This window comes from Cibotium barometz, chromosome 31 (genome assembly GCF_041138505.1).
Source record: "Cibotium barometz isolate CiBa-2024 chromosome 31, ASM4113850v1, whole genome shotgun sequence".
NCBI lineage: Eukaryota > Viridiplantae > Streptophyta > Polypodiopsida > Cyatheales > Cibotiaceae > Cibotium > Cibotium barometz.
Window position 1 is genome coordinate 5,414,563 of NC_141076.1, and position 22,593 is coordinate 5,437,155.

A 22,593-nucleotide genomic window follows, 5' to 3' on the forward strand; every position below is an offset into this window, starting at 1 on the left:
GACCAGAAGAGAGCTGCGTTGTTTGTTTTGGAGCAAAGGCTTCGACAATTTCCTGCGTTTTTTGCAGATTTCAGCGTAGCAGGTGCTGTGTTTTCTTCTAGGAGTAGAGGCTTCCTCAAGATTGTTGCGTTTTCTTCATCTGACTCTTGGGACTATTGTATTTCTGAATTTTCAGCAAAGATTGCTGATTTTTCTACTGATTGGATTGCTGAAGCCCTCTTCTAGGTGCCGAGGACAGGGATCTGCAGCTTGGAGAGATCTTCCTTCTTTCTCTCCTTTCAGTTTCGCACCCTCCCTCCCTCCCTTTCTTCTTGCTGTGCACAGTCTCAGAGGAGGATTTACTGATTTTTTTTTCAGCCCCTTTCTTAAGAAAAGGTTTCTTGTTAAAGGAAATGGCTTTACGAGGTTTCTCTACTGCGACTCCTTCTCCTGTTGACACTCTTGCACCATCACAGCCTCGATCCCTTGCTTCCGCTCCATAGGAGGTTCCTATTCCCAATCTTTCCTCTCTGATTTTCTCTCATCCAGGTCTTGCTCCCACCCCTACCCATATACCATCCTACAATCCTCTGACTAAATAAAGCTTACAGCAACCAACTATCATACTTGGTCTTTCTACACCCATTTGTTGCTGGAAGGGGGTAGTGTGTGGATGGCTATCTCCACACCTCACTTGGTGGACCTTGCTTTGAGAAGTATATTGGATGCTCGGGCTCGTCTTATCATCATCCATTGCATTACTCTATCTATATAGACACAGTTTGTCTCTACTCGGTGTAATGCTGATTAGATGTGGACAGAGATCGAGAGAAGGTACGGGAGAGTTTCGACAGTGAAGATTGCCAAATTGGAGTTAGATTTGGAGAAGCTTACAATCAATGAGTCAGATAACTTGATTGAGAAGATTGGAGATTTCACCCATATCAAGCTACAACTTGAGGAGTATGGGAGCACCATCAACAATCCCATCCATAAACTTCTTGGTAAGTTGCCTGCTTCCTTTGATTCTTTCAGGGATAATATTTATTTATGTGATCCTCTCCCTCCTTTTGAGGAAGTTGTGAGTTATCTCCACGACAAGGGCATGCTTCGCGGAAAAGGTAAGTCGGAATCTGCCTTTGTTGCCTCTGACAAGGGCAAAGGCAAAGGTGAAAAAGGGAACTCCAACAACAACAACAACAAAAACAAAGGCAAAGGCAAAGGCAAGGGTAAATAGGATTCTAAGGAAAATCCAAGGACAAAAGCAATGAATGTGATTACTGTGGTAGGTCAAGTCATACCGAGGCTCACTGCTTAGCTCGTCGTGATGATTCTCGAGCAGTCAAAGCCAAGTATAAAGCCAAGGATGCTTCTAAAGCATTTGTCAAGGACAACACCAAAGATAAAGACAGTTTCACAGGAGGGATTTGCCAAAGCTGCATACATGGCAGTAACAGATTCATCCTCTTCTTCATAGGATTCACTCCTTGTGAACATAGATATGACTTCTCCTGAAGAGGTTAGTGACACACCTGAAGCGGTGGAATGGGTTGGTGATAGTGGTGCTCATGCCCACATGACTTATCACCGGTGTTGGTAATGTTTCTTTGGGTTCCTCTGCCACCTTACATGATGTGTACCACGAATTTTCAAAAATATGTTTTTAGTATACTTAGCTTCTCAGAAGGGACTTGGTGTGTACTTTGATGATGAGGTCATCGAAGTAATCGATAGGAAGACTCTCTCGGTTGTTGCCAATGGAGTCCATGATGGGGGTATGGTCTCTACAAAATCACCAATTTTTCTTCCCAGATCCCTCACATTCCCATATTCATCAACTTTTCTCCCCCTTGATGGCTTTGGTTTTTGAGGCAGATACTTCTCTGTGGCATTCTCGCTTCAGTCATGTACCCATTGCTGCCTTACAAAAGTTCCATTCTAAGTAGGTTGTCAGTGAATTTACCTTAGCTCAAGTCTCTCTCACATATCTGCTCATCTTGCATGATGGGCAAGCATCATTGAGATGCATTTCTAGAGGAGGCCACTCATCGAGCAACCCGAAGACTAGAGCTTATACATGCATATCTTGCAAGACCTATGGAGGTTGAGTCTCTTGGAGAGGCTCGATATTTTCTTCTTCTTGTGGATGATTTCACTTGCAAAGTCTGGGTATGTTTTCTAGCTCGCAAGTCAGATGCTTTTGCCAGTTTTAGGACTTGGAATCGTGATGATGGAAAATCAGTCTAGGGGTAGAGTTTCATTCCTCTGGACTAATAATGGTGGCGAGTTTGTACCATTTGATGACTTCCTTGCTTCGAAGGGCATTCACTGGCAGACTACAGTTTCTTACACTCCTCAGCAGAATGGAGTTGTGGAACGAAAGAACTGGACCGTCAAAGAGATGGTTCATGCTTTGTTGCATCATGCAGGTCTCCCTCCTGCTTTTTGGGGTGAAGCTGTGGCTACCTTAGTTTATCTCATTAACCGCTCTCTCACAAAAGTGGTTGAGGGGATGACTCCGGAGAGGCTTTTACAGGACACAAGTCTTCTGTTTCTTATCTACGTGTTTTCGGTTGTGTTGCTTATGTGCATGTCCTAGCTAAGAAAAGGACCACACTCGCACTGAAGTCAAAGAGGATGATCTTCACAGGCTATAGCCTGAGATCCAAAGGGTACCGTTTTTGGGATCCAAAGGTTGATGACATCATCATTTCCTGTGATGTTCGATTTGATGAGAGCTTGTTTGGCATTGATTCCTCTCCATCTGGTGCATCTTCCGACTTTCTGGATGATCCGTTCTCGGTAGATGCTAGAGATATTATAGCTCTTCCACGTCCAGCTCCTCCTCCTCCCCCTGTTGCAACCCCGGTGCTAGCTGCTACTTTTTTACAGCCACCCATTCCTGTTGCACCAGCTTTTGCAGCTCCTAGTCCCACTACGAGTCCTGCTTTGACTCCGGGATTACCCTCACCAGTGCTTACTTCATCACCACCTCGGATGAGTCCTTTACTGCAACTGGATCTTCTTCTTCACGCTTTGAGAGGAAGGCTGGCCTACCTCGGTGGGTTCAGCAACTCTTTAGAGATTCTAGTTTGACTGATGCACAACTCCATAACCAGATCTCTACCACCACCCCTGGACCTCGCCGTTCATCTTGGGCTTCCATATCTCATCACATGCTCTCATGAGTTCTCTCAAGGAGATCGATGAGCCCGAGAGTCCAAAGGAGTATAAAAAGGCCAAGTATGATAATTGATGGCAGTAAGCTTCATGGAATCACCGATTTGGGAAGGACTGTAGGATGGAACATGAGAGAAAGAAGGGGAGAAACAAGAGAAGAAGTGGTTGCAGAAAAGGATGGGGGACCGCCAAAGGGGTGGAGGGAGAGGGTACCGATGCAGTGGTAGCTTGAGAAGTAGGGGATAGGATTCCTTGGGAGGAGAAAAGAAGTCCAGAGAAGTTAGAATATTGATCTCTTGAAGCCATATCCTCCAAGCGCAGACTCCTCCTCTTCAAATAGGGCTAGAAGCAGCTGGTCCTCCTCTAAAACTGAAATTGAGCACAGTTAGTATGAGGATGAAGAAGAAGGAATGCAGGGTGGGAGGGTGGGAAAAAACCAAAAGGGAGAAAAGAAATGGTTCTCCAAGGTTTAATGGCACCACAGATGCTCTGTGAAGAGAAACACAGCCCGATTGAGGAAAATGCAGCACCTCCGAGAAAACGCAGCTTTCTGATGAAAAACGCAGCTCCTAGATCTGAAAATGCGGGTCTTTATGTGCTGAAATCTGTAAACAACAGGTTCATGAAGGAAAACGCAGGTCCTAGAGCAGTTCTAGGCTCTGATACCATGTGAAAATTTTGTGCTACTGCTGTAAATCTGAAAACAGAGAATAAAACAGCATATATATGTAGACAGTAGACTGCAGATGATCAAGAACCTGAATATGAATGAAGGTACAGCACGAGGGAGGCCCATGAGTGCTGGTATGTACGAGTCGGCTGAAATCAGAGATAAAATGATGTGGGAATGAGGCACCTATTATATAGGTCCTCATGAACTGGTCGGCTAGGTTCTACAGGCCGACCTGGACAAGAGTCCATAAAATAAGCTAAAAATGCTCCTAAAAATGCTGCAAAAAATAGTAGATAAATATGCAATGCAGGGCCTTATAAATGGACCAGATACAAGCATGCATGGAGTCCATGTGGGGATGAACAATATTTCCAACATGTACGTGGCCTAAGTAGTTATATCATATGCTTATGGGGCCTGATGCAGCTGCAAGTGACAAAGTATCTGCAAGTTTAAGTATTGAGTATGATTTTCCACTTTAGAGAAATTTCATGGCAGATGGCAGTGAACAGGCTCTTGCAAGTCTTGCTTGGGTAGATTGGAATGGGATGTGCTTAGAGTTCAGACCAACACCATGCTTGAACTCCACACCCCAAGTCCGTGTGTCCCATATCACCAAGGTGTAAGGCTTGAGCTTGGCCAGGTTGTAATCTGGGTGCATTATCCCTAGGTCTCTACCCAGTTGGGAGACATCATTAAGGAGCCTAATTCTTACATATATAGAATACTACATTAGATTGCCCTTAAAATCACTTTACATTAGCCTAATTACTGATACCCAACTAATACTAAGTTTCTCCACAATTGATCCACTAATTAGCATTGCTCTAACCTCATTAGTGTTGCCAGTCTAGCTGCATAACACCATTATGGCTGTTTGGCAAGTTGCTTTAGGGTAGTAGTTTGTGCATGCCATGCAAGTTGCTTTAGTCTGAATGCAACTTTTTGGGGCAGGGGGGTGGTTGACTCTTTGTACATATCACTAATGCATTGTTTTGGCTCTTACATCGATTATATGTTTCTTTCATAACAGATTATAATTACTCCTTGTATGGACTGGCTCAAGAAAGCTTAGAGAGGGCAAAAGCAAAACATGAGGCACATGTCCGATCTGCAAATAGACTTAAAGATTTGTGTTTTAAGAATGGAGGCATATATATCAAACTCGGACAGCACATTGGTCAAATGGTAAAAGGATTCATGTTTTTTTTGGATGATATTATTGTCATTATTTGTAATGCTCATAATGTTTTATGTTTTTGTTTATGTGAATAATTTCCTCTATGATTCCTTTGTTCTTACCTTCTAATGAATGAATTTTCATTTTTTTTCAAATTTAAAGGATGTTTATTTCAATGAAAGTACACTACCGTTATCCCAGAAGTTCTTCTCCTGATATCATTGCTTATGTTACATCACACAACTATTTAGATACTATTGTGACCCATCTAAGAGGTGGTTAACACACATATACACAAACACATAAGTGACCCCTCTAAGAGGTGGTTTAACTTGTCTTGGATCATGGAAGTCCCTATGGAGAGACTAAAGAGGCTAAGAGTTGTGTCAATCCCTCTTGTTTGGACCCTTCCTCTACTCTCTAATCAACTAAGTAATCCTTCTAAAAGGCAATGGTTAAGCTAGAAAGCTTGACCTTCTCTGTTATTATTAGGGTTAATCTCTCATGTGCTTTGTGTTAATCCAATTCAGCTTCTGTATGCATGTCACACCAAGCTGTTTGAGAAATGTATGAGATTCTTCTTAAGGTTTCAATTTTAGATTCTATATACCCTTGGGGCAATAATGTAGTAGGCGATACATTGTCTAGAAGACCACATGTGGCTGCAATTTTTATTGTTTATCATGAAGATCTCTCTAAGATGCGAAATTCTTATTATTTGGATGGAGATTTTGCATGCATAGGGGCTGCCCTAAAAGATGGGAAAAGATATCCCTCTTACATGGTAAGAGAAGGACACCTTACGATGCAAACTGGCTATGTGGTCAAGTGTCTTTGGTAGAAGGTCATACATGAATGTCATGCATGACCATACGCAGGACATGAGAGGATTTTATTATCTGGATGAAGATTTTGCATGCATATGGGTTACTATATGCCCCTCTTATATGGAAGAGAAGGATACCTTACGTTGCAAAATTGGCTATGGAATCTTTGATAGAAGGTCATGCATAAAAGTATTTATGTCACTACATATGTGCTTGAGAGAGATTTTCTGTGGCTAGGGTTGTGAGAGGATAAATAAGTTTTTGTTTGTGGGTGTGTAATGTGCCAAAAGGTCAAATTTGATAGGCATAAAACACTTGGTTTACTTCAGCCTTTTCATTTGTGAGATTAGCCATGAAAAAGTATTACAATGGATGTCATCATGGATTTACCTTGAATACCTTTTGGGAATGATGGCATATGGACCACTGTTAAAAATAGGTCTAGCAAACGTGCAGGTTTTATTCTTGTCAAGAAATCCATTAAGGCAGAGCGTATGGCTCAAATTATCTTGGAATAGGTGTTTAAACACCATGGGATGCCCAAGGTTATTGTGGGGAACAAGAGAGCCAAACTCCACAAGTCTGTTTTGGAGAGCTCTCTTTGACAGCCTAGGCTTAAAGCTAATTGTATCATCCCAAACCCATGGTCAAAAGGTCCATGTAATAAAAGAAAACCCTCGTACGAGGTCAAAAAATGTAACGAGACCAGACCAGACAGATTGACAAATCCAACAGAATACTCTTCTTTTGCACAAGAGAAAATATAAAATTGTAGCGGAAGCAAAACATAACAATAAATAGAACACCACACTGAGCCGAAACAGCCACCCCCCTAGGTAACTCCTTTATTACTTCAAAGAAGCTTTTACAAGATTTTCCAAGGTGCGGGTGGCTTATGTACCAGATTTCCATGGCTTTGCTGCAGGGAGATTTGCACGGAGCTTTTTTGCCAAACTTTATGTTCTAAACAGTCCACGAATCAGCTCGTAAACAGTCCATAAAACAGCCCGGTACAGTGCCAAAACAACCCCGAACTCTACGCGAAAACCGCCCCAAAACGGACCCTCAAATCAGCCCCAGAAGAGCTCTCAAAACTGTCCTAGATTCCTGCAAAACAGCCCCAGAAGTGTGGCCAGAAGGGGGCGATGAAGAGAGAAAAAAAACACAACAATCACCATCCTCACAAGCGTTACCCTTGCACACGGAGGTCTGTCGAAGAAGAACGCCTTGGTCTTCATGAAGGTCTGAAAAACAACACACTTTCCCCGATGAAGCTCTTCAAAGAATCACCCACGGTATCACCGTCTATGCATGGGCCACTTGAGAAACACCTCTGCACCCAAAAGAGCACACTTTCATCTGGAAGATCCTTGCTGTCCAGCCCTGGATCTCTGTTTTCAGCCCTACAGACGATTCTCAGAAGATCACCTATGCTTCTAGCACGCACCCCAAGGTTGCCAAACCATGTGTCCACTGCGATAGGTACTGCTGTACAGCCTGTTTGTACACTGTCGAACAGAGAAAACAGCACACAAAAGAGGCCCAAATCACCACTAGAGGGAGCAGGCACCAGAGAAGGAAGTGCCTCTGCCCTGTTCATGCACATAACCTTGGGACCAGCCTTGAGGAGCACCTGCAGCAAGTTGGTCTGCTGAAAAACAGCCCTAGAAGAGATGCACTAGATTTTCCATAGAGGTGGAGTGTGTAGATCAAGCCAGTTCCCACCACAAGAAAATAACTGTCCCCTCTCAAAAATATCAATTCTAGCCTTGTTTAGCAACTCGTGTAGCTTTTCCACGCATCCAGGTGCCCAAAATCTGGGTTTTGGCTGGTTTTGGTGTGTACTCACTTATAAATTTGGCCGACCAACTTCATGAGCGTGGACACACATGCTTATAAACCTTATAAATCCATATAAATGAATAAAATCCATAGAATTAATGTCCTGTGGTCCATCTTTAAGTCCATCTGGAAGCCTTCCAAGAATATTTTGTGCCAAACCTTGGCCTAACATAGGTGTGCCACCCTGTGTTCCTTAACAAAACTTCCCTGCATCTGTGGAAATCCCCGTTCACACCTTGAATCTTCATTTGTGGGCTTTTCCCAAATCTCTAGAGAAAGGTGGGAAAAGGGTCAGATGGTGACATCCCCTCCATCTTATAAAGCAGTTGACCGCAATTGAATAAGCTTGATACCACTAAAATATCCTTCAAGTATAGTAGTGCCACTACCAATTAGTAGTATTTCTTAATCGAAGCATTTAAAGCCATATAATATCTAGATCCACGATCCGAAGTCAAATACGGACACAAGAGGCAACCGTATCAAGGAACTTTATCCATATCTCGAGTCAACGATTCTAATAATAACTTGACACAAGCAAAAGAGCCAACTGTGTTCCAAATATTCATAAATCCATAAGTAGCTTTAAGTACTTGCAAAAATAAAAGAAGCAGAATACATAGCTACAACATCTTGTCATGCCATTGGATGGCATAAGAGCAACACTCGTATGGTCCATATGCATGCCCAAGTCAAACATGCTTCACATGTCACCTACACCCGATACAAGAATACAACTGCCTCACCAGGGCAACGATCCTTCCAAGTTCCGTGAAGCTAACCAAGGTTTCCCCTTCCATGAGAGCTTTCTCACCAGGGCTACCACCCTTCCATGAGTTGATGCGACACTCACTAGGGCTACCACCCTTCCATGAGTTAACAGAATCACTCACCAGGGCCACCACCCTTCCATGAGTGAATCCAAGGTAACATCTACAATTGGCATAGACATAGTCCCCTGCCAAGGAGATGTTAATCCACATGACCCTTGGCGTAGACATAAGTCCCTTGCCAACAAGGTGTCATGTCCACTCTACCACATGCACTTTGTGTCGGTACTCAGTGCATACACTTTAGAGGAGAGGTGGGCTAAAGTTCACTCTACCACATACACTCCATGTTGGTATTCGGACCACACACCTTGGGGGAGAGGTGGGCTCAAGTTCACTCTACCACGTGCACTCCGTGGTGGTATTTTGATCATAGACCTGGAAGGAGAGGTGGACTTAAGTGTAGAACATAAGATGAGAATGAGTCATAGGCATAAATATCTTGGTGCTCCATAAACATTTCTGCTGCAAATAGTTTTACAAGCATTTCAGCCGCCAATAGGAATCCATAGAAAAATCATCGATCCATAGGATATCCAGAAATCACTGCATCCCGAATAAAAGGGAGCCAAAAATATACTATATGGTAGTGATATGTGGACGTAGGCTAATAATGGGCCGGTCTCTTTAGGAGGTTTTTTCTCCGAGCGTATGTACACACTCTTATGAGTGTAAGTGACCTTATCATGTCACTTCACATGTACTTCACTCATTCTCATCAATCTACTTTGAGTGTTGTGCTTCCATCTCTCTCTCTCCTTTCTTGCTGCATCTATGTGTGTTGCTACATTGATCTCCACTCAAACAAGCTCATTTGTGCATTGCGTATGAATGCAAGAAAGAGGGGGATGCATAGGGGCTTAATGGATAAGGGGGATTGCTAGTGGATAGTGTGAGCTCCTGCCCGATGACTTTAATTATTGTGGAAGAGGACCTACTTATGGGCCTATATGCCATAAAATGCAGTAACGTTCTTCTGCCAAGGAACCTTTTTATTTTGGCAGTTTGGCAGTTCCTTTGTGCTGCTGCTAAAGCTATTCTACTACACTTCTGCTATCTTGATGGGTGTGTTTGTCAGGAATACCTACTACCCCAAGAGTATGTGCAAGTTATGAGAAACTGTATGCTGGACAAATGCCCCGTCTCTACATATGATCAAGTTTGTGATTTATTCAAATTGGAGCTAGGGCGACTTCCCCATGAGGTATAATGTTTATATTTATATTGTGGTGGGTCTGGTGGCAAGTTCGTGTTTTCAAGCCATCCTAAGCGGAGTTTGTGAGTAAGCATTCTTAGTTTCTTTTTGGTTTAGGTTTACAAAGATTTTGATCCAGTGCCACTTGCAAGTGCGTCTCTGGCCCAAGTGCATGTTGCTCATACTTTTGATGGGAAGAAGGTTGCTGTAAAGGTAATTATTTTCTCTCAAAATAATCTTGTTCTGCACCTCTTGTGAACTCACGATCCCAATTCTACATAACATCATGATTCATGAACATTTGATTGCCTGAAACAGGTTCAGCACGCACATCTCACAGACACAGCTGCTATAGATATAGCTACTGTGAAGCTTGTTGTTAGGGTTGTACACTTGTTGTTTCCAAACTTTGACTATGGGTAAGGTTTCAATTGATACTCATGCAATTTTTTTAAATTTTTTCTGATCCAGTAAGATTGTGAAGGCAAAGGGATCGCAAGGTTCATCAATCTGGGTAGGTAATGACTTGGTTAGATAACTGGCTTCTGTATGGCAGGTGGCTGGTGGCTGAAGTGCAAGAGAGCCTGCCAAAGGTGAGTGGCATCTTAGCAATCTTGTTCCTGGTTTTGGCTGGCATGCAGCACAAGTAGCATTTACACCACCAGTGTAATCTTGTACCTTTAAGGTTTGATTGGGCTCTAAACGTGACCATCATGGGTTGCTTTTTTGATTGGGCTCTTCACTTTTAGGATTCGTTCAGCCACCTTGATGCATGGGATAGTGTTATGTTCCTGTCAGGTGAAAGTTTGACTAAATCTTCATTATATTTTTAATGAGGTTTGGCCAAACTGACACACTATGGACACTGAGTCGGATAGACCTGCTACCTCATTTCAAACTGCTCAAGTATCTTATTTACATGTTATAACAAACAACATAACAAATCGAATTCATAAGCCTGGAGCAGGCTGCAATTAGGCAGTTGTTCTGAGCAAAGCGCCATTGCCCAAGTATCTTGGCCTTGATTCCACTTTCTCATATAGGAAGTGTTTGTGGACATCAGTATGTATGTTCCTCTGATGATCAAATGGATTTACGGCCAAACCTATGCATGATAGGTTATCACAACCAATCTCGTGTGTCTTCTCCCTGAGGTAAAACCAAGATACTTGAGCATCTGTTGGAGCCATATGGCTTCACGCATGACGTGTGTAGTGGCCATGTATTCATCCTCAGGCTTTCTTTCAGATCTAGCATTTTTTAGGTAGGCCCTTATGGTTTTAGGTGGCTCCAAGTTTGGCTTCCCCAGACACTTGCAGACTCCCTCAAAGAGCAGCCAGACATGGAGGGAGATCATAAATTAGCATGTGTTTTTTCTTGTTTGTTGAGCTATGTGGCCATGCATACATGCACCCATCTCTGCCTAACCAGTTGCCATACATTTTTTATGCGATAGGAGCTCAATTTCATCCACGAAGCAAAGAATGGGGAAAGGTGTACCAAAAATTTTCGCGCACTGTCACCCCACTTAGCAAGGTGGATCTATGTCCCCAAGGTGTATTGGAATCTAAGCACGTCCAAGCTTCTAACAATGGAGTTCATAGAAGGTGTGAAAGTAACGGATGTCAAGGCAATCAAGCAGCTTGGTCTTAAACCAAATGACATCTCAAGACTTGTGAGCCTACGGAGTCCCTAAATACCCTGTTGCTCCTTTTAATTTTTGACTCGAAGTTCTTAACATTTTCTGAATTGCAACATTTCATCAAAGGCCTATTAATCTCACTATGGTTTGCACAGATCAATCGAGCATTTGCAGAAATGATTTTTCGACATGGATTTGTACACTGCGATCCCCATGCAGCTAACATGATGGTACAATTGGCATCCACCAATGAGCTTAGTCTTTTAGGTACTGCTTCGTTGACCTCATTGTTTTGGGGAGTGACCTTGTGGATCTGAAGGTATACATTTTTTTGCTAAAGGTAGGTGGTAAGTGGGAGCAAGGGGTAAGCAATTTGGGGATGAGGTAACTCAAGGAATCAGGCTGTATTGATTGTACGGAAGAAAAACCAATTGAGAGACAGGCACAAAGCTGTAGTAGAGATAAAGCTGCAGGGTAGACACAGAGTGTGACATATCTGCATATTACGGTCAGGATTAGCATTGTTTAGGCAGCTTCAGTCAGGGATGGAAGCTGCCGACGGGCACACAGGAAAGGGGCCAGGCTGGCAGGACTAGATTTGGGCTGCCGGACAGCTGCCAACCAGCAGATCAGCCATGAAGGGGCTTGATGGCGTATAAATACAGAGCAGCGCAACCCCCCCTCCGGCGGCCCCCCTCCTTCCATTAATCAATCATCTCTTCCTTCTACATCAGCAGTAAAGCAGTTCAGAGGAGCTGATAAGTGTGTGTCGAAGGTGGGACTAGCAGAGTCAGCTATTGTTTAGGAAAAGCATCCACATTTTCATCAACTTGGGCATCTCTGCATTGGTCACATTTTCCTTGGGTTAACAATTGTGAGCAGTCTTTTGTATTTTGAAGTTTTCGCTCCATAGATTAATATGGAGTTAACTGTAGGGTATTTAAATGCTTGTGCTTGTGTTTGTGCATTTCTAGTCTTCCGCCATCATTATCACTCTCTTCTAAACACTTGCATCTAGCCAATTGCCTTAATTTGGTATCAGAGAGGTATACTGCAAACATTAACTTCATCGCCAAGCTTGACTGACGGGATACACGGACATGGTATCATTTACTATTCATGATCTCATAGGAGACATAAAAATTTCTTTCTTTCCTAACTCTAGGGGGCTAGCCCCTAATCAGGCAACCATCACAAAAACAAAATGTAAAAATATCACAGAAACACTGGGCTAAAGAGGACCAACTGGTAGTGGTCAACTTTAGAGCAGGTATACAGTACATGGGAAAACTAAAAAAGAACTGAAAACTGAAAGATGACTCTATAAGTTTCCTGATGTTCTTGGCTCTCCCAACTTCTACTCGGAGGTGGTGGGAGGAGAGTCTAAGCTGACTAATCGTCTCGCGATGCGCATAGCGTGTGACGTGGATCTGCATGTACCTTGGGATCTCAAAGAATCCATCCCCAGCAAATCTTAAAATATGCTTTCTGTAGAACTCACGTTTCGTCCCAACCTTTGATGACGACACCCAAGTCTGGCGTATGTGTAGGCCGAGTAGATCCAACCTATGGTGTATACTGTGTGTATCCGCTTATCTTGTGGGATGTTCTTGGCTCTCGCAATCTGTACTCGGAGGCGGTGGTAGGATACTCTAAGCTAACTAATCGTCTCGTGATGCGCATAGCGTGTGACATGTGGATCTGCATGTACCTTGGGATCTCAAAGAATCCATCCCCAACGAGTCTCAAAATATGCTCTCTGTAGATTCACGCTTCGTCCCAATCTCTGATGATGACACTGAAGTCTGGTGTATGTGAAGGCCGAGTAGATCCAACTAGAAGATCCTTTTGATTTCTTGTCGTGAGAGGTGCGGAGAGTCTAAGCTGACTAATCGTCTCGCGATGCGCATAGCGTGTGACGTGGATCTGCATGTACCTTGGGATCTCAAAGAATCCATCCCCAGCAAATCTTAAAATATGCTTTCTGTAGAACTCACGTTTCGTCCCAACCTTTGATGACGACACCCAAGTCTGGCGTATGTGTAGGCCGAGTAGATCCAACCTATGGTGTATACTGTGTGTATCCGCTTATCTTGTGGGATGTTCTTGGCTCTCGCAATCTGTACTCGGAGGCGGTGGTAGGATACTCTAAGCTAACTAATCGTCTCGTGATGCGCATAGCGTGTGACATGTGGATCTGCATGTACCTTGGGATCTCAAAGAATCCATCCCCAGCAAATCTTAAAATATGCTTTCTGTAGAACTCACGTTTCGTCCCAACCTTTGATGACGACACCCAAGTCTGGCGTATGTGTAGGCCGAGTAGATCCAACCTATGGTGTATACTGTGTGTATCCGCTTATCTTGTGGGATGTTCTTGGCTCTCGCAATCTGTACTCGGAGGCGGTGGTAGGATACTCTAAGCTAACTAATCGTCTCGTGATGCGCATAGCGTGTGACATGTGGATCTGCATGTACCTTGGGATCTCAAAGAATCCATCCCCAACGAGTCTCAAAATATGCTCTCTGTAGATTCACGCTTCGTCCCAATCTCTGATGATGACACTGAAGTCTGGTGTATGTGAAGGCCGAGTAGATCCAACTAGAAGATCCTTTTGATTTCTTGTCGTGAGAGGTGCGGAGAGTCTAGGCTGTACTGAAATTGGGGGAGACCATCAATCTGCAATCCATGTGCATGAAACCATTCAACTACCTCCAAGTACCATACTTGCTGTGGTAGGGGTGGTGGCCGTCTTCTTTGTGAGATGGAGGAAAGTTCGTCCTGGCTTCCCTACTACTCCCTCTCCTTCTCATCATATAGTGCATAGAAGACTCTAGTGCTAGCTGAGGGGGACACGGTCTCTATCCAGGGAGTATACATGCTGAATGTAAGTAATGGTCAAGAAGAGAGCATTTGTGACTAGTAGGGCTACCCCAAACTCTGCACATATTATGTGATGTGGCATCGACGGCTTACTCCTGATCATGCATAGATCTCCTTCTCGAGATCCTCCAAGAAGGAGATCCATGCCATCAATGCTACTATAGGCAATGTACTCTTGGGATGATTACCGACTTCAACTGCAGTGGGATCTTATTCTTGGTGAACGTTGTGATACCTACTGTGGCAATGGTTGAATGTTATGTGTTGTACTCCTTACCTTTCACATCCCTACTATATGTGAAGGAAGAATTTTGGTGTCGTCTAGATTAAACAACATTCTTTGATGTAACATTTATAGCCAATGGGCATTTTGTACTATGTGAGTCCTTGATCAAGCACACCCTGTGAGGTATGCATGCTTAGATCAAGAGAGGGTGTTGAAAGATCTATGTGATCTAGCATCCATGTGTGCACATGCACATTTAGCATTTGATATAGACATGAAGTATAGGGTTGTTTCCCTTGGTCAAAAGGCCAATTACTAAAGGGCTATTAACCTATAGGATAGATCTAGATAGGGCTGGGTGGTATGCCCTTGATATCATTGGTTGTTGGGGTTGGGGAGAGCTTGCTTGTACACCAACACACACACACACACACACACACACACACATACACGCACACAGTGAGCTTGAACAAGAAACGTGGGAGAGTGAGCTGCTGGAAAAGTACTCTTTGTTAATGAGGTACAAAAGTACAATGAGTACAAATAAAAGCCTAGGGCAAGGTGCCCAACACACATAAGTGTGTTCACACGAGGAAAAAACCTGTGTCCATCCACAAGGAAAAGTGTCCGTGAGTAAGCTGGGTTCACACCTGAACTAGCCGGGAGTGGTCATGACCAACAAAACCCTCTCAAGTGAATGGTGTGAATGGAGATAGGGTATAACAGACTACGCTGGTAGAGGCTGTAAGCTCAAAGCTTTGCGGAAAGCTTCAAACTTTTCCCTCGAAAGAGACTTTGTAAACCCATCTGCTATATTGGCATGTGTAGGCACATAAGCCAAGTCAATCTCTCTTGCATGGAGCCTTTTCCTAACATAATGATAGTGAACCTCAATATGCTTTGTGCGGGCATAAAATACTGGGTTTTGTGCAATTGCCAAAACACTCTGACTCTCAGTGTAAATGGTGGTAGGGGACTGCTATCCAACACCAAGATCGGCTAATAGGTGTCGTAGCCAAACACATTCCACAGTAGTTGTAAAGGTTGCCCTGTATTCAGCTTCAGAGCTAGAAGTGGCCACTGTAGGCTACTTCTTACTAAGCCATGAGATGCATGAGTCACCAAGAAGAAAACAGTTACCCCCGGTTGACACTCTCGTGTCATAGCAACTTGCCCAATCACTATTTGTAAATGCAAGCAAGCATAATGTAGAAGAACTACCATAGATCGGACAATGCATGAACCTGCTCAACTCAGAAATAGCATACTGAATGTAAACGACGTACTTTTCTTTTTGCACTTTTTTGAACAAAGCCAAGAGACTGAGATACATAAACTTCTTCTTGCAAATCGCCATTCAAGAAGGCAGTTTTGACATCCAACTGATGTACATGCCATTGTTTGTGTGCAGCCAATGCAATAATAGTATGCATGGTAGTCATACGTGAAGTAGGAGAAAAGGTCTCCTCACAGTCAATGGCCTCACGTGGGCATACCCTTTGGCGACCAAGCGAGCCTTATGGTGATCAACTGAACCATCAAGCTTACGTTCTAGCTTGAAAACCCATTTTGTGCCAATAGTACGCTTGCCAGGAGGCAAGTCACATAACTCCCAAGTACCATTTTTGTCAATGGAGTCCAACTCCGAACGCATGGCTGCCACCCAATTGTCATCCTCCAATGCATCAACATGAGAAATAGGTTCCTCATTACAAGTGGTGGCAACAAGAGCTGTATCCACATAATGTGAAGATGCATGGCGAGAAGCAGCACATGTACGACTTGGCATAAATGTAGACTGTTTGCTATCACGCAAAGTCTCAACCAGCCATCTAGAAATAGCTTTTGACTTCCTAGTCTCTGCCAATGCATCACCCAAGGAATCTTGATAAATTTGAGGCATTTCAGGATCAATTTGGGACAAGTTCAGCTGCTGATTTTGCTGATTTTCAGCAGGCATAGGTGGTTGTAAATGAGCTGAAACTGGCTCTACATTTTTTTTTTCCGAGAAAAGATCCTTTCATTAGTTATGTAAAAAACGCCCGTAGGGCTACAAAAGAGATCTCTCCTGCTCCTAACAGAAAGAAGAGCAGTGAATACATCATGGCAGCCCGGGAGACTCTCCCTAGGTGCTGCAAAATACAAGCATCAGTCTAAAGAACTGAGCGGCTAAATCATACAATAGGGGGGGGGGAGAGGTGGCCTGTAGTGCCAACTGGGGGATCCAGTGTGTAGGGTGTAGAACGGGCCGCAGCGCCAAGTGGTGTGAAAGGCCTGGCGCCGTAAGATCGCCTCATCCGAGTCTCCCCGGATGCGGTCGTACTGTCCTCGCAGGGTGTGGATCAACTCCTGCCAAACCCCCCGAACAGTCTCTGCTGGTGGCTCTAATCTCCCCTCAAAGGCCGTAAAGCACCGGGCCCTCCAGGTGAACCAGATGGTGAGGCTGCTGAGGAGCTCCCATCGTAAATCCCTCTCCTGTGTCCAGCTGGCGGACGAGAAATCCGGTGCCGGAACCAGGCGAGGCTGGCCCCTAATAAATCTGATGGCCTGACTGCCCTGCTCCATCTCATAGCCCATAGCAAGCCCTGATAAAGTCGACCAAGCAGCGGCACCCCACGTAAACATACCCTCTGGAGAGAGGGGGGCCAGAATACGCAGCATCCCCAGCCAAATCTGCTGTGCCTGAGGGCAGTCCCAAAGGCAATGTCTCTGTGTCTCCATAGGGTGGCCGCATCGGACGCAGGCCGCCGGAAGACCGCTGTAAACAAGCCAAGTGCCAACCGCTGAGCCCCTGTGGGCGACCAGCCACTGAAAAGCCGAGATCCTGCGGGCCTGTCGACTAGCCCAGAGCCGAGCCCAGAAATCCTCCAGGAACTCCTGTGATAGTCCCTGCAATCGCCAATGCCCCGCTGCCGCTGGAGAAACCGTCCTCCTCGCCGTCAAAATATGCCGTCCCAGCCGAACAGTATACTGGAAAAAGGTGATCTCTGTGGCCTCAAGGGATGCATAAGGATCATGCCACTCGTACTCCCCGGGGTCCCACTGTAGCCGGGCCAAGGGGCGCGCTGCATATGCCCATATGCGCCAATCCGGGAGCACGTCAGCAGGGTCGGGGTCAATATGCCACTTCCGAGAAGCGGCAGCCACTACCCGAATCCTCTGAAAAGTGCACTCTGCAACCAAAGGCGACTCCACCTCCACTCTCTGGAGTCTGCCCTCATTCTGTATCTCATAATAGAGGCATCTGCCATCCTCAGTGCTAGCTCTGACAGCAATCAGGATCTCCAACTGTGTAAAGGCTCCCATCCACCGTGGGGCCACTGGCTCGAGAGGTGTGAACCACTCCTCTGTAAGTGCCTCCTGAATATCGTCCCTCATAATCAACCCCCCTCTGAAGTGACTCAGCCTCTCCACCTGGGTCTCCTCTGGTAGACTGCAGAAAGCCTGCCAGTCTCCAAAACTACGAGCTGGGCCTGCCGCTAAAGGTCCCCAGGCTAGACGAGGCCGAGAACCCAGCATATGACCCTGCTCTGTACGAACCGCTGGGCTCCAGATGAGCGGCTGCCTGGCCCGCTCCTCAACACAAGAAGGAGGCCGCTGAGAGAGCCCCGGTCTCAGCAGCTCCCAAGCTCTCAGGATACTCAAAGCAAATCTGTCCTCCCATCCTCTACTGAGGCCTGTCCTCCTCATCTCTATGAAGATCCAGCGAATCTCTGGTGCCCAAGTACCCCCTGCAGGAGGCGCCCGGGCCTGTAGTCGCTGCAAGAGGAGCTCTTTCCAAGGCTCAGCGCGCCTGGAAGCAACCCCCGAACAATAAGCTTCCCCAATAAGGCTCTACTCTGATCGAGTGGATCTATAATGCCCAAACCGCCCTGAGCCAGCGGAAGTGTAATAACTGCCCATGCAACCTTTGCCCGAGCTGGCTGACCGTCCCGCCCAGACCACAGAAAGTTCCTGATCAGCCTCTGTATAATCAAAGGCCTCCGAGCGCTGTCTAATGCCAAGGCGACTCAGCCGACTGCGGATAGATGAAATCCGTGAGGCCCTAATCGGCATAGGTCTCCTCTGTGATGCTCGAGCGAGGTCAGTGCTCAGCGCTCTCCGGACTGCAGGTGAGCGCCAGGGAACTGCCAGGGTCTCCCGGGAAGGTGAGGCGGGCGGAGGGGGAGGAGGGGGAGGCGAGGGAGGTGGAGAGGGAGCCGCTGCCGAAACCGGAGCGGAGGCGGGAGGAGGCGAAGGTGGAGACGAGGCGGTGGGAGGGGACGGGGGTGGGGGGGGTGAAGAAGGAGGAGCTGGCATCTCCTGGTCCTCAGTCGCTGCAGGGGTCTCCTCCTGAAGGGGAGCAAAGCTGTTCCTCACGGGAACCCAGTGAGGCTGAGACTGTGGCTGCTGCTGCAGCGGTCTCTGTGCATGCTGCTGTGGCTGTCTCCCTCGGCGGCGCCCCTGTCCAGGCTGCCACTCCGAGGTCTCTGTGGCCTGAGCAGGTGTCCCTGAGGCAGCCTGCCGAGCCGAATCTGTGGGCGGGCCATCAGTAGCCTGCTGCTGTGGTGAGGGTCGAGGTCTCCTACGAGGGCAGGCCTTGGCCAGATGATGCAAATGAAGCACTGGTTCGGGAGCCCCGAGAACTCCACTCTCTGATCTATCCACCCCCCCCCTATCCTAGGTAGCTGAATGACCTTAGGAAGGGAGGAGATGTCAGACACCAACACTCTGACCGAAGGTAGCCCCGCTGCTCTGGCCACCACTGAAGCTGCTGAGGGGCCCGTCTCTAGTACCGAGCCCACCAATGCTCCGAGCCTGGGGAGGAGCGGAAGATACTCCCGGCGGAGACCAGGGAAACAAACTGTAATATGGAAGAGGCGCTCTCCCTGCTCCGCCGCTGCTGGGTCAAATCCATGCTGCCAAGGTCTGAAGAAAGCCCGAGCACCCCTGATGTCCAGAGGACTCATGGCAAGGACCTTGGCAACGCTCTGGGCGGCCTCGAACTCGATCTGATAATGGCCCCGGCCCAGGAGCTGTACATCCAGGATCTTGCCCACATCTGCAAGAAGGCGAGCCTGCAGAAGATCCCTGATCTCCCCTCTACTGGGGCGAGTGCCGACTATACGGCAGATGGTGGAATGAGCCTGGAGGCGTTCCACCTCTGCAGTGAGGCTCGCTTCCTCTTCCGGCGAAAGAGAAAGCCTGATGGGGATGACCTCGGGGGCGGGCGAGGGGGCTGCGGGTGAGTCCCTCTGAGGCGAGGCGGGAGGAGTCTCCATCAGAGTCTGAAGCTCAGGCGAAGGCGAGGCGAATGCGGAAAACCTGCAAGAAACGGGCTGCACCCAAAGAGGCGAAGACCGGATGAAAATGAAGAAAAACAAAACCCCCTGGGGGTGAACAACACGAAAGAGGAGGGAGAGGGGGAAAACGACAGAGAAACCCTGGGGGGGGGGGGGGGGGGGGGGGGGGGGGGGGGGGGGCGGCAACAAAAGGGGAGGCGGGGCGCTGCTGAAGGGGGGGGGGCGGGCGCGAACAGGCTGAAAGGAGGGGGGCGAACAGGCGACAGAGGGGATGGGGGGCGAACAGGCGAAGAGGGAGCTGGGGGCCGAATGGCGAGGAGGGAGGGAGGCGCAGCAGCGAGGCAGGAGGGGGGGGGGCGCAAAAGCGAGCAGAGGGGAGCGAAGGCAGGCGGGGGGTGAAAAAACGAGAAGGCGGAGAGGGAGGCGCACAGGCGATAGCGAGAGGGGGGGCGTGCAGGCGGGCGCACAAAGCAAAGGCAGGCGGGGGGTGAAAAAGCGAAACGGCGGAGAGTTGGGAGGCGCACAGGCGAAAGAGAGAGGGGGGGCGTGCAGGGTGGAATCGGGAGCTTCAGCGAACTACGATGTGGACATTGTAGGCCTATCGAAACTGGCTCTACATTATTCACATTTGAATTGAATAAAGGAAACAAAGTATCAAACACATCTTCCGGTCCAATAGATGGCTGTTTGGTACATAAGAGGAGTGGTTGAGATGCATTTTCATCAAAGATAACATCTCTTGACACAATGATCTTGCCTGTATTAGGCACATAGAGTCTGTATCGCTTACTCTCAGTAGTACTATAACCAATGAAAATACATTTGATTTCCTTTGCATTAAGCTTATGTCTTTGCTGTGTGGGCACATGCACATATGCCAAACACCCAAAGACTCTCATATGAGTTACCATTGGAATCTTGCCATTCCATGCCTCATAGGTAGTCATGGATTTCAAGGCTTTAATGGGACAACGTTTAAGCACATAATTGGCACACATAACCGCCTCAAGCCAAAACTTACTAGGCAGATCTTTGCTCTTGAGCATGCATGCCATCTCCATAAGTGTGTGATTACGTCTCTCTGCAACTCCATTCTGTTGAGGAGTATAGGGGATAGTACACTGATGGGAAATACCATATAATTGCGTGTAAGATGTGAACTCATTTGACAAATATTCCCCCCCTTGATCTGTACGCAATGTAGCAAGCTTGTGTCCACAAGCATTTTCAGCCATGGGACGGAAGTCTTTGAAAGTTGCAAAGGCACTTGACTTCGCTTTTAAACCATACACCTAACAAAACCGAGTGTAGTTATCAATAAACATGATGAAGTACAAGTGTCCTCCAAAAGATGGAGCCCTCTCATGGGGCCACAAAGATCATTATGAATGAGCTGTAATGGACGGACAGCCCTCATAGCACCATCTTTAGTAAAGGAATTCCTGTGCATCTTTCCAAGAATGCATCCCTCACATACATGCTTGAATGGAACCTGCATAGGAGGAAGCTGATGCACCATACCTTGCTTCTGCAAGCGTACAAGAGATGGGAAATTCAAGTGACCAAACCGAGCATGCCATAACTCAGTGTCACTCAACACACGAGAGGTGGATGCAACCATAGCATTATGAGAATGAGTACTCCTGTCATACATGTCAAGCTTATACAAGCCATTGCAAAATGTCCCAAAAAGCATAAGAGAAGCTGAATCTCTGCTGTCATACACTGAGCAACAATGGTGAGAAAACTGAACCTTAAACCCGGATAATGCAAGGGTTGAAACAGAAATGAGATTCTTCTTAATGCTTGGTATATATAAAGTGTCACTAAGAGTAAAACTATCCCCATTACATGCTGTTAGCTCCACATTGCCAATGCCTTTAATGGAGTAGGAGGCATCATTGGCACACATAACTATGCCACCTGGAGGTGAATCCTACAAAGTGGCAAATAGATCCCTGCAAGAAGTTATGTGCTTAGAAGCACCACTATCAAAGTACCAATCTCCAACTGGGACAGACTTACAAGAAGCAGGCAAACTGCATGTAACTACTAATGCATAGCCCTCATGAGCAAAGTTAGCCTCTTCTTTAGTGTCCACTGTAGCAGCCAAACCTTGCTGCTTCTTTTTCTTTTCACTCTCAATGCGCTTCATGCATTCCTCAATGAGATGGCTAGGTTTTTTGCAATAGTTGCATCTCTTCTTTTTCTTGGTTTCACCCTCTTTAGACGAGGTAGAATCTGAATGGGCATGTGGTTTGCCGTTAGGCTTACCACCCGATGAAGCCCCAAATTTACCTTTGTTTAGATCAAAGGCACCAAATGCCTGATCAGCAGAAAGCATAGTAGTCCTGTTAGAACGAGACTACTCTTCTTGCAATAAGAGAGTCACCAACTCATCAAAGGTATACAAGTTTGGAGTACCCTTCATGAGTAGACGATGAGTAGTAGCAAAACCCTAATAGGATTCTGGCAAACCCTAAAGCATTGTAGATACAAGTGAACCATCTGGAATGATCTCATCAATGTTGATAAGCTCCTCTTGCAAATCCTTGATGCGGGTAAGGAACTTGTCCATTGAATCACCCTCATCCATATGCTCAGACTCAATCTTCTTGCGAAGATGGGCAACTCAAGTCTCATTGCAAACTCGATACAAAGAAGCAAGTACATTCCATGCACCCTTAGCAGAAGTGCATGAACGAATGTGCGGTATAACCTGTCTTTTGCATGAAAGGGCAATCAAAGCATGTGCCTGCATCCTTGGCATCCCATCTTAGCTGTTCTGGAGTGGGTGGCAAAGGTGCAGAAGATGTAGCACCACCTAAAGATACATCATCACCTGCATCAATA

At 46.3% G+C, this 22,593-nt stretch overlaps 1 protein-coding gene across 1 annotated transcript in view; it reads left to right on the forward strand.

The window, feature by feature from the left end:
* The window catches only part of ATH9 (ABC2 homolog 9), a 77,230-nt gene that overhangs the window by 38,606 nt on the left and 16,031 nt on the right, over nt 1–22,593 (forward strand). Inside the window, exons 2-8 of the mRNA XM_086824648.1 lie at nt 4,866–5,020; nt 9,590–9,715; nt 9,824–9,919; nt 10,025–10,125; nt 10,263–10,299; nt 11,163–11,381; nt 11,504–11,615. Coding sequence (XP_086680774.1) covers nt 4,866–5,020; nt 9,590–9,715; nt 9,824–9,919; nt 10,025–10,125; nt 10,263–10,299; nt 11,163–11,381; nt 11,504–11,615 — 846 coding nt within the window. The remainder of the gene's footprint in view (nt 1–4,865; nt 5,021–9,589; nt 9,716–9,823; nt 9,920–10,024; nt 10,126–10,262; nt 10,300–11,162; nt 11,382–11,503; nt 11,616–22,593) is intronic.